Source organism: Rhinatrema bivittatum, chromosome 8 (genome assembly GCF_901001135.1).
Source record: "Rhinatrema bivittatum chromosome 8, aRhiBiv1.1, whole genome shotgun sequence".
Classification (NCBI taxonomy): domain Eukaryota; kingdom Metazoa; phylum Chordata; class Amphibia; order Gymnophiona; family Rhinatrematidae; genus Rhinatrema; species Rhinatrema bivittatum.
Genome location: NC_042622.1, coordinates 178,236,425 through 178,248,981, shown reverse-complemented (window position 1 = coordinate 178,248,981; position 12,557 = coordinate 178,236,425). Strand labels below are relative to the sequence as shown.

The 12,557-nt window shown below is 37.9% G+C and overlaps 1 protein-coding gene across 5 annotated transcripts in view; it reads right to left on the bottom strand.

Moving 5' to 3' along the window:
• Window positions 1–12,557, bottom strand: part of USP32 (ubiquitin specific peptidase 32) — a 430,766-nt gene that overhangs the window by 249,116 nt on the left and 169,093 nt on the right. For 4 of the 5 annotated variants that reach the window (XM_029611622.1, XM_029611620.1, XM_029611623.1 and 1 more), the window contains 2 exons: window positions 10,351–10,456; window positions 9,308–9,426 (listed from right to left, as the gene is read on the bottom strand). In XM_029611622.1, coding sequence (XP_029467482.1) covers window positions 9,308–9,426; window positions 10,351–10,456 — 225 coding nt within the window. Of the gene's footprint in view, window positions 1–9,032; window positions 9,146–9,307; window positions 9,427–10,350; window positions 10,457–12,557 lie in introns of those variants that run through there. The other variant, XM_029611624.1, reaches the window with a different exon arrangement.

Below are 12,557 nucleotides of genomic sequence, written 5' to 3'. Positions count from 1 at the left end.
TTCCACCTTTCTTAATGTGTGGAATACATCTGGACTGTGCTGCTAGGATGGTTTTTTTTTTTGGTTTTTTTTTAACAATGACCACGCCTCTTGCACACTTTTTACCTTTGTAGCTGCTCCTTTCAGTTTTTTTCTATTTTTCTCATTTTATCAAAGTTTCCCTTTGGAAAGTTTAGCACAAGAGCCATGGATTTGCTTACTGTCCCCCTGCCAGTCATTAATTCAAATTTGATCATATTATGATCACTATTGCCAAGTGGCCCCACCACAGTTATCTCTCTCACCAAATCCTGTGCTCCACTGAGAATTAGATCTAAAATTGCTCCTCTCTTGTCAGTTCCTGAACCAATTGCTCCATAAAGCTGTCATTTATTCCATCCAGGAAATTTATCTCTCTAGCATGTCCAGATAATACATTTACCCAGTCAATATTGGGGTAATTGAAATCTCCCATTATTACCGCACTACCAATTTGGTTAGCTTCCCTAATTTCTCTTAGCATTTCACTGTCCGTCTCATCATCTTGACCAGGTGGACAGTAGTATACTCCTATCACTATAGTCTTCCCCAACATACAAGGGATTTCTACTCATAAAGATTCGATTGTGCATTTAGTGTCATGCAGGATGTTTATCCTGTTGGACTCTATGCCATCCCAGACATAAAGTGCCACACCGCCTCCCAGGTGCTCCTCTCTGTCATTGCGATATAATTTGTACCCCGGTATAGCACTGTCCCATTGGTTGTCCTCCTTCCACCATGTCTATGTCATCATTCACTGCTATACATTCTAATTCTTCCATCTTACTTCTTAGACTTCTGGCATTAGCATACAAATATTTCAAAGTTTGTTTTTTGTTTGTATTTTTATTCTGCTTTTTAATTGATAGGGATGTTAGAATTTTTTAGCTCAGGTGAGTTTTTAGTTACAGGCACTTGGACTACTTTTCTTATTATTGGAACCTCACTGTCGGGATGCCCTAATTCTAATGCATCATTAGTATCCTTTGAAGATACCTCCCTCCGAACCATGCGCTGCTGAGCGATTGTCAGCTTTCCCCTTTGCTCTAGTTTAAAAGCTGCTCCGTCTCCTTTTTAAAGGTTAGCGCCAGCAGTCTGGTTTCACCCTGGTTAAGGTGGAGCCCATCCCTTTGGAAGACACTCCCCCTTCCCCAAAAGGTTCCTTGTAATAAGTCCCTTTTATAGTCTAAAAGTATAAAGGGCTTTCTTACGTCATATTTATTTTATTTATTTATTTAAAAAGTTTCTATATACCGCGAAATGGTCAGGGTCTGGACGTCTAGGCGGTTTACAATAAAAACATACATAATTTAAAACGAACAGTATACAATCATTCATATCTAATGCGATAAAAATTATTAGTTAGTATCCTAACAGAATAACATTCTAACAAACTAGTTTCTTCATGACCTAAGAGATATGTAACATGTAAAACTGATTATTGATACAAAACATTTCAATCAAGAATTGGCGTGTAGCTGCAGATGTAAAAGGACAAGTATTAACAGTTGATATATAAAACTGATTGGGTGTATACAACAGTTTAATCAGTTAACTGGGGTTGTAAGCACACTTAGATAGATATGTTTTTAGGTGTGTTTTGAATTCTCCTGTATTTTGTATTAATCTGATATTTTCTGGAATAGAGTTCCATAGACGGGGGCCTGCAACTGAAAAAGCCTGTTCTCGTGTCATAGCCAGTCTTGCAAATTTTTATTGAAGTAACTTCTAATATGCATTTGTCCATGGAACGTAATTGTCTTGAAGGTTTATATATCCTAAGTAAAGAGCAAAGCCATTCAGAATTTGCGTTATATAATAGATTGTGTATTATTGTGATAATTTTATAGGAGATACGGTAAGATATAGGAAGCCAATGAAGCTGTTGTCATATGCGTGTGGTCTCAGGAAGAACATAGGTTACACAATAGCATGTTTAAAATGAAAAGCCAACAACTCTGGTAGAAGCTTGGGGTGGGTGCAGAGCACCACTCTATTTAGAAGATTTGCATAAAAGGAGAATAATGAATTAAAGCCTGACGATCACTGGCTCTGCTGGCTAACATTACTGCTACAAGGAATACTACTTCCCATGTCAGAAACTTGAGAGAAGCCAGCTCCAATGGTTCAAATGGCAGTTTCATCAATTGTGTCAGAATCATATTTAGATCCCATGGAACAGATGGTTTTACAATCAGTGATTTAGCATGCCACAAACCTTTCATGAATTTGGATACTAACAGATGAGTGGAAAATTGGCTTTCCTTCGATTTGAGTATGGTAAGCAGCTAAGACACTGAGATGGACTACTATTGATGAGGTGCTAAGACCTAAAGCAGTAAAACAGAGCAAATAGTTCAGTAACTCTTTAGGTTTGCATATGAACGGCTGAAAGGAACAGTGTTGACACCATATGGAGAAACTCTTCCATTTAAACCATATGCTTTCCTAGTTGATGTTTTTCTGGCAGATACTATTATGTCCTCAACATCCTTGGATAAGGACAATTCAGCATTCGTTACATGCTCAACATCCAACCTATCAAGATGCAGGAGGGAAGGCTTGGATGAAACAGATGTCCCTCTTCTTGAGTTAATAATGATAGATATGACCCAAAAGAGTTCAGAGGATTGCTGGATAACTGTATCAGATATGCGAACCATATTTGTCTGGACCATGCTGGAGCTATGACGATCAGACAGGCCTGGTCTATGAGCAATTTTTGTACTGTTTTGGCTATCAGTGGAATGGATGGAAAAGCATACATGAAATCTGAATTCCAATCAAGCAAAAAAGCACCCTGAGCTGAACTGAGTTTGCATGGATAAATGGAGCAAAACTCTTCCAGTCTTGTTTTGACACAAATAGGTCAATTACTGGAAGTCCCCATAAACTTTTGTCGGCTGTTGACTGCTAAAGAGACCATTCATTTGGTCAAAAAATTCTGCTGAGATTACTTGCAGGAAAGCTTGATGTTTGCATGCCCATCCCCGTATTATCACTTCTTGGCAAAGAGTCCACCACCCCGTACCCACTTGCTTGTTTACAAAGAACATGGCTGCTTAATTATTGATCTGAATGAGAATACTCTTCCCCCTGGAGGATGCAAATGGAAGTCAATAAAGCTTATTTGATTGCTCTCAATTCCAGGAAGTTGATTTGAAATTGTCTTTCTATAAATGACCATGTTCCTTAAGTTCAAAAGGGTCCCCTGTGGGCCCTGCAATCTCTTGTAAAGTTATCAGTCATCAACTTAACTTAGTGAGGAATAGACATTGTGTCAATCCCTTCTGAAAGATACTGGGATCTAGCCACCAGCACAGATCTGGTTTCATTTCTTCTGAAATTCTCACTTCAGTCATCAGGGATTGAGTTAGCTGTCCCATTGGGTTCAGAGCCCTCACTGCAAGAGCCACATATGAAGGCATTTAAGTGAAACTACATGAATCGTAGCTGCCATGTGGCCTAGAATGACTAAATCTTCTTTGGCTGTTGGCTGATTCGTATTCAAGAGTTTGAATACACGTGATATGACAGCATTCACATGTTCTAACAGAAGGAAAGCTCTCTCCAATGAATTTGATTTTCTGGGAAAGAATCAGAGCTGATTTTTTGAAATTCACTAGGAACCCTAGTGATTGCAACAGTTGTACTTATTTTTTGCAGGGAGGTTAGTAGACCTTTCTTGAAGTTTGCCATCACAATCCAGTCGTCCAGGTAAGGAAAGACTCAGATGCCCTGAAGCCACAGATGTACTACTACTACCATAGCCAAGCACTTGTTGAAGACCTTTGGTGCTGATGAAAGGTCAAAGGGGAGTACTCTGTACTGATAGTGGGAAAAGTCCAGGTGGAATTGCGTCGAATGGAACAAATCCAGATTGAAGACTGAATAATGAGGCAGCTGAGAAAAATGCAAGTAGAATCCAGTCTCCATAATCTTGAGAACCCAGCAATCTTTGGTGATCTTGCGTCACTCCTCCAGGTAGTGGAGGGTTCTCCCCCCTATAGGAAAGATGGTTACTAGGCTTCAACAGTGGTCAAAAATGGTCTAGGCTTTGATTGCACTTGTTGCATTATTTCTGGTTGAGTCTGGTTGAGTCCGAATTGGAAGTTGTTGCTGTTGCAAAAGTAGAGGTGGCATCTAGTATTGCTGGTACTGTCGGAAGGGGCATCTCTGGAAAATACAGTCTTTTAAAAGTATAATAAGCATGCCTTGAAGAAAACTGTTGTTCATGTCCTGTGGAGAGGGACTGGACAGCCACATGCTCTTCCTTTGAGTAACCATTTCTCTGAGCTTTTCTTCGAAAAAGTAATCACATAGACAGGAAATGTCTGCTAACTTATTGTAGCCATCATTGCATAGGCTACTGGCTCTCAACCAAGTCATATGGCTTGCTCCAATAAATGCTGTCAAGGTGTATACCATGGTTATCGAACATCTCATAGATGGATTGAATAAGATGGCAAATACACTCTTTCAAATCTATTATTAGCTGAAAGTATGAAATTCCATTTTAACCGAGTGGAAGAAAAAATTTTAGTTCTTGCTTACAATTATGTAAGAACTGACCACAGCATGGTGCCTCATTTTCTTCTATGCATACTGCTTTTGTTTTCTTGACCCCAAGGATTCAGCCTGTTCGACCAATGAAGATATATTGGAGGAGCTCCTGCTCAACTCCAGTCCCAGGAGGCAGATGAGATTATGCTTCGGGAAGAGAATCAACTGTGGCTTCTGAGAGACTTTCACAGTTCCTCCATTTTCCAAGACCTCGATCTTTGGATATATGAGAGCATCCGTCCACTATCTTAATAGTTGGCCTGGTCTTGTCCAGTCCTAGGTATCAGTAGCACAAGTCATGTCCATCAGTAATAGACACTCTTCTACCACAAATGCAGTCTTTGAAACCACTTATTGTGGCTTTCTTCTTATCAAACACTGTGAGAAAATTTCTTTTCTTTTAATTTTTTTTTTTTAAAGTAACACAAAAGTGCTGTTTGGGGACTGCTGAGGCAATGAGGCAACTTTTAAGAAAAAACATCTATGAAGATTTTCACAGAAAAAATAGAGAAAGAGATACATATTTGGTGCTGGTGCTCAGATGAAAAAAAAGACTGCGGGGGAGGAGAGGGACGGGGCTTACAAGACAACACCCAAGCAGAATTCTCGCAAAAGCTCTACTAGCTAAAAGAGAGAGGTCCATTTGGTGCTGTTGGATGATGTCACCCACATGTTATGGCTAATCCAGCCCTGCTCGTTGATGGAGAATTATTTAGTTCAGAACTAATTTCTGTTAATCTCACACCAGAATGAACCATTTAGGTACAGTGCAACATGCTTGAGTATAAGACCACACAACATACATCAGAAGAGGAATACAATAAATTGCATCAATATTTTATTTGCATTTTATAAACCTGTCTAACATTAAAAACTATCTAACACACTCATACTATACCCATGCACTCACATATAAAAACAAACATCTTCAAAAACATGAAAATCAGAAATGTTATCAAATAAAGTGCAAATGCTCACATCATATTTTAAACATTGTACAGTAAATAAATCAATAGAGTCAGTCCTCAGAATGTCCAACAAAGATCTTCGTTTCGCCAAGCTTATCTTAATGGCTTCATCAGGGATAGGACTGGTTTAGATGAATAACAACTATCATCTCAAAATGTTAATGAGTGACACAACTGTATAAGTTCGTAGCTTCAATACTTAATGAGCCTTCCAACAGGCGATCAATACTTCCAAATGTGTTCGGCGTGAAATCCCTTCAAGGAGGATTCAAAAATCATTCATATCTCAACCCACTCTAAAGTTCAACCAGCTCTTTAACGGGGGCACTTCCAAGTAGCACTTAAATTTAATGTGTCACCATTAATAAATTTCTCAGAAACCGGAAATGACGTCTATTCCATGTTTGAAAGATTCTCTTTCAAACATGGATTCTCTTTCAAACATGGAATAGACGTCATTTCCGGTTTCTGAGAAGTTTATTAATGGTGACACATTAAATTTAAGTGCTACTTGGAAGTGCCCCCGTTAAAGAGCGGGTTGAACTTTAGAGTGGGTTGAGATATGAATGATTTTTGAATCCTCCTTGAAGGGATTTCACGCCGAACACATTTGGAAGTATTGATCGCCTGTTGGAAGGCTCATTAAGTATTGAAGCTACGAACTTATACAGTTGTGTCACTCATTAACATTTTGAGATGATAGTTGTTATTCATCTAAACCAGTCCTATCCCTGATGAAGCCATTAAGATAAGCTTGGCGAAACGAAGATCTTTGTTGGACATTCTGAGGACTGACTCTATTGATTTATTTACTGTACAATGTTTAAAATATGATGTGAGCATTTGCACTTTATTTGATAACATTTCTGATTTTCATGTTTTTGAAGATGTTTGTTTTTATATGTGAGTGCATGGGTATAGTATGAGTGTGTTAGATAGTTTTTAATGTTAGACAGGTTTATAAAATGCAAATAAAATATTGATGCAATTTATTGTATTCCTCTTCTGATGTATGTTGTGTAGTACTGTGGTGAAGAGGTTCTTTCTTTGTGTTGACCCTTGTGTGACTATACCATGAGTATAAGACCAGCCAGCTAAGATGGAGGCAAGTGAGCCTCTTCCCACCTGGAGCTTAATTTATTGTTGAAGGCACATCTGAAGTATTCTTTTGAATCACTTAACTCAGTTTCCCTTTTTTTTCCTCTCAATGGCTGTATTTTTGGTAACCATTTCTTCGGATTGGTCAGCAAGCTGCATTTATGGCCATAGCCTCTCCTTTCCTTTAAAAGTTCTTTCCTGATGGACTGTAACCAAGTTTTATTCCAAAGGTTAACTCTTTTTCAATTATATAAGGAAACTGATCTATCACTAGGCCTGATTAATTACAATTTTCTCCCATGGTGTCTATAGGAAAAGACCTGCATTCAGAGCCTAAGTCAAAGTTAGAAAGGGACTTACATTCTTTTAATGTTAAATACATGAAGCTCTGCTTACAGAGACTTCCTTACTCCATAAGACTAAAAACAGTTATTTGTGTTCTATGGGTTAAAAAAAGATAAAACCACTTACAATTCTTACACCCCCAGATGGGTTAAAATTATATTGTTGAGGTCTACAAAGCAGGTAATCATAAGATACCAGAACTGTTGAAGACTCATTCTAGCAAGGTTTTGGCTACTTCTCAGGCAGAGTGAGTTAGAGGTCTTGCAGATGGACATTTTGCAAAGCAACTACCTTCAAATCAGTGTATACCTTCACTTATCATTAATAAATGGTATAGTGGTAGGTACAGTCTGAGGTAAGATACAGATGAATAGTTACTTACCTGATAACGCGTCCCTCTGTGTATCTCATTGTAGAATGGTGATGCTGTAGACTTTTGCTGCTGCTTCCCGCACTTACTGTGCTGCATGACTGGCCAAGTTCCCTGCTGCTAATGTCATCACAGGTCGATTACACGAGCTGGCCCATGATGACATTAGCGTAACTTCAAAGGAGATCACCCCATTGGGAGCAGCTGGGAGTGAGAAGGAAGAGAGTTCTTAGTAGTGTTTGAGTGAGAAAGGTATAGGATTATATCCTTTATTCCTTGTGAGAAGAGGGGAAGGAAGGGATAGTTACTGCCTTTTTTGATTAGTTATTGTATTTAATATTTTTGATGTATAAGATGCTGTATTCGATGTATATGTTTTGAAATGTTAGCTGCCCTGGAACTTTTGTTGGAGGGGTGAAATATTAACCAGAAGTGTAATATAATATAACAGAAAATGGAAAATTTGATGATGCATTGATGCCATTCAAATTATGACTCCTAGATCAAAGCTACTATACAAGATGGCTGGACTAAGCTAGAGAGTAAGTGGTGTTACAAGGGAAGGTAGGAGGAGCTTAAAAGAGCTTCCAGATTGTTGTTCTTATCTCAGCAGGTGACACTGTACCCCTTAAGTTCAACCTGGGATGAGATACAGCAGGCTATGCTAAGAATGCTCTCCACAATTTTAACCACATCAAAATAAAAATCCTTTATGACTGATGCAGACTGGCAGAAAATAGCATCAAACATCCCTTTTAGTTTAGATTTTAGCTAAAGAGAATCCAGTCACAAACAGCATTCATCTTTGCAGCTTTCCAAGTTTTAAGACTTATTGAGGGCAATATTCAGCTGCTGAGCAACTTGGCTAATTAGCCGGATAAACCTATCTGGCTAACTAGCAGGATATATTCAGCAGCATGGTCATGCCTCTGAATATACCCAGCTATGTTAAAGTTGGCCGCATAAGTTTATGCGGCCAACTTTAGGAAAGGTCAGCAGCATAAATTAAGCAGCTAATTCCGAATATCGGAGTTAGCTGCTTAACTTATGCGATTAATTCCGCTCCTCCATGAAACCCCTCCCACCCGCCTTCTGAACACGCCCAACTTATGAACCTAAATTCTAGCTACATAACTCATCATCCAGCTAGAATTTAGGCGCACAAGTCTTTTAATATGCCAGTTTTGCCATTAATAAATGGTTTATTTGTGATAAAGCAAATAAGTGTTCTACTACATTTATACCACGTTTATAATAATCATTTTAAATTTCATGAAAATGCATTAAACCGAAGGGCTAATTTTACTGAAGACACACATAATAAAATTAATGGGTTCTGCCATCTTCCGCTCTGCAGCTAACAGGAAGAGATCGCCAAGACCTGGCAGCCACAACAGTAATGTAAAATCTTGGTAACAGTAACTGATCTTTCAATTTGTATTCTGTAATCTTTCTAAAAGCTCCATCTTCTCCAAACCTTCCAACAGACAAATTTTTACTGTACAGGAAACAAAAGGTGAATGCATTACCATCTCATTTTAATTTATAAATGAACATGCTCAGCCAAAAGGTTTGCTATTCCTTTGATTGGAATTTGAACAGTAAGATGAAAAATATGCTGCTTCATCGAAATGCCTTTGAAGTTTGTATTAGTCACGTCTACCTACTAGGTTTAATGTTGCTTCTTCCATTTATTGCTTGGCTACTCAGTATCTCATCAGTGACTGAGAACACTGCTGGAAGTCTGGTTCTGTTCGGTTTAATTCCTCTGAATTTAGGTCTGTAACGAAACAACGTGAAACCCAGCTGCAGCAGGCATTTCCACAACCCTCTAGAATTACTTGGATACCATTTTTAAGTGGGGGGCGGGGAGAAGGAGGAGCCAACACTATAATGGTGTAAAACATCTAACAGACAAAAGATGGACAACTTAAAGAAGTACCTCAGAGAAGCATTTTTTGAGTGCCAGCGGGACTTCTCCGTCAACAATGGACAGCATCCTCTCCATGTCTTCCCGTACCACATAGCTGCCAGATTCACTCGAAAAGAGACTAAAAATATCTGTGGGAAACACACACAGACACACACCCATAAAAAAATCAAATAAATAATTTCAACACAGTCTATGTCATTCTTCTAATAGTTTTTAGAATTTTTAGTCTTTTTGGATGATGGATGAGACAAGATACCAAAAGAGGTATTGCTACCACATAACAAAATGTTTCAAATAATCATGTCACAGACTTGTACCACAAGGTTCTAGATACAGCTACCAAAGGTTTGTATTTGTATCCTGGTGTTTCCTACAAAAAGGAACATCTAGCTACAGCTTAGATCAAATGTAAGAAAACATAGCAGAGGTCAATATTGAGCAGATGGCTTCTACCAGCTGGAGAACCTGATTAAAAAAAAAAAAAGTTTGCCTCCTATCTCCCTCCTCAAGGTCAACAAATTTATTCCAAGTGCAAACAGTCTCACAATTGTATTATTAATTATATAAACAGCTAATTAGAAGACCCTGTAAGACTTTGATAACTGGTATAACTTTCAGCCTGATTAACATTTTTAATGCAAAGAGATAAATAATATAGGGATGTGCATTCGTTTTTTGATGAATTAGAAAATTGTACGATATTTCCTAATTTGTCATGTATCTGTGAAACCGATAAACGATCACATTTTCCATGAATTTTCAGAAAAAATCGTTTTTCGGTTTAGTGCGCACTAATGGGAGTTGGCACGCACTAACTCCCGTTAGTGCGCGCTAACGATTTTATGTTAGTGCGCACTAAAGGGAGCTAGCGTGCCCTAACCCGGAAACGATTCACCTCGGAAAAAAAATACCGAACCACAGGCGATATGAAATTTCCCGCGGTTTTACGAAACCAAAAGCAGAAATGATCGCCTGTATGATACACATCTCTAAAATAATACATCTCAGAACGTAAGCACAGCTTTAGGAGGTATAATACTGGTGCTACTTACATTTTGCTTTCTCTTCATCTTTCCCTCTGGTAAGGAGGACCAGACCAACTATTAGGTTGTTAAAATGAAGCCCCTTTGATGTTCCACCAAAAGAACAATATATAACCTGGAAGTAAATGAATAAAACCCATCACGACACCTATTTTGGAAACTGGAACTAATTATATCCCAATGGAAAACTGTAAAATTTATCAGGAATATATTATTAAATCATGCAGTTAAAAAAAATCACAAAGGCATACTCTTGTGTTTTTCATGACTTGTTCAATATTGTAACAGCCCCTTGTGCTCCACAAAAGATAAAACTGTATTGTTCAAGCATGTTTCGGGATCTTGGGAAAGGGAAAGCTGCTTGGACTTGGGAAGAGTAAGTTTTCCAAGCTATTTATCTGGGTAAAATAAAAAGTGCTTCACCCGCGGGTAGAAGTACGCATGCTGGACCTCCACAGACCTACTTTTACCCTCAGCATGAAGAGGCGTGCACTCATTTTCCAAAGCCTGTGCAAAAAACCTCTCATTCAACTTAGCAGGTGTGCAGGTGGATTTGCTGGGATAATTTTCAAAGTGAAAGTATGATGCATCACGCACAATCTGTGGGTAAAATTTACCCCTAGACTTGGCACCAATGGGTGCAGTTACAGAATTACCCCCAAGGAGCAGAAAGCAATCACACTAGCGTTAAAACAGAAACAAAAAGAAAAGTCAGGACGTGTGCTTACAACTTTCTTGAACTATTTTAAATTAAAGTTTACACTTCATTTAACTCAATAAGTGGATTTTTTTTTTCTAATGGAGCAATATAGTACAACAAAATGAAACAAAAAAAGGTCAAATTTAAACATTTGATATGACTGCAAACAAATTAAGGCTTTTCTAGTCAACAATGTTCAGGTACCCAGTGGTGTAAAATGCTTGAACTGGCCCCATAGACACAAGTGGCTATGGAAGAATGAGCTGGTTCTAAATCTTCGTTTTTATTTCTCAGATCTTAACAGAACTAGAAAAAGTACAAAAATAAAACGAAGAACAGAACCCCATCACCCTTCCTCCTAGTCTCGTACAGACTACAGACTAATCCCAAGTAATAATGTACTGCAAACATGAGCAAAAGACATGAGAGACAAAGGAAAACAAAGAAGAAAGAGGGAACATAGGTATGGCGGGGAGAGAAGACTTTAGAATTCCAGTGGGATCAACTTCATAAATTTTCAGAAACACTAAATCAGTCAATGTTTGAGAGGTCAGCAACATGATCAATCAATAATAAAATAACGAAACTATTTGCACCACAACTGTAAGGATCTAAATCTTACCAAACTAAAAGACACCTTTGTAGAAAAATGTGGGCTGACTCCCCTCTGCTATTTGTAGACTCTACACAAACCATGACGTTCAGAGAAGTGATTCAGTAAATTAAGGCCACAATTTCTCTCTCACACTATGGGGTAGATTTTCAAAAAACGCGAATAGGCGTACTTTTGCTGGCGCATCAGGCGCCAGCAAAAGTACGCTGGATTTTAGTAGATACGTGCGGAGCCCACTTCAAACAGGAGTACACCAAGGGACAACACTGTCAGCGACCCCTTTTTAATATTTATTTACTGATTTGTCATCTTCTCACAGGGTTAGGCTTGAAGTTTTATGTTTATGCAAATGATATTCAGTTTTTAGTTCCTACAGAAAACGATGTCTATTATACCTATAAATTAATCACTGTCTATTTGAATGCTATAAAAAAAATTGTTACAAATGAAATTGCTTTTAAATATGGAGAAAACTGAAATAATATTATTAGAAACAAAACGTTCTCAACAGAATATTCCAGCATTTTTTTTTGGATGAGATAAAATTACTGAACACACCATTCCATATGAAGACAATATATTGAAATGTTTTAGAATTTTCATTTGCAAATTTAAAAAAAGAACAGAAAGACTCCTATGCACAGTTTTCCAATGATTATATTCATAGGTGCAAGAAGTAAATATCACCAAAACATTATGATGAATTTTAGCATCTTATATGATGGTAAATTTTTTTAAAATAAATATCAGAAAGCTTGGTTTTGTTGGGTGGAATCTTACCTTGAATGCGTTTATTTTTTCTACTCTGGGATTTTTTATTTTAGTATATGTCCATATGAGGTCATCTAGCCACATATGTCTACACATAGATATCAGACGAGACAGGACTGAAGAATCATGCTG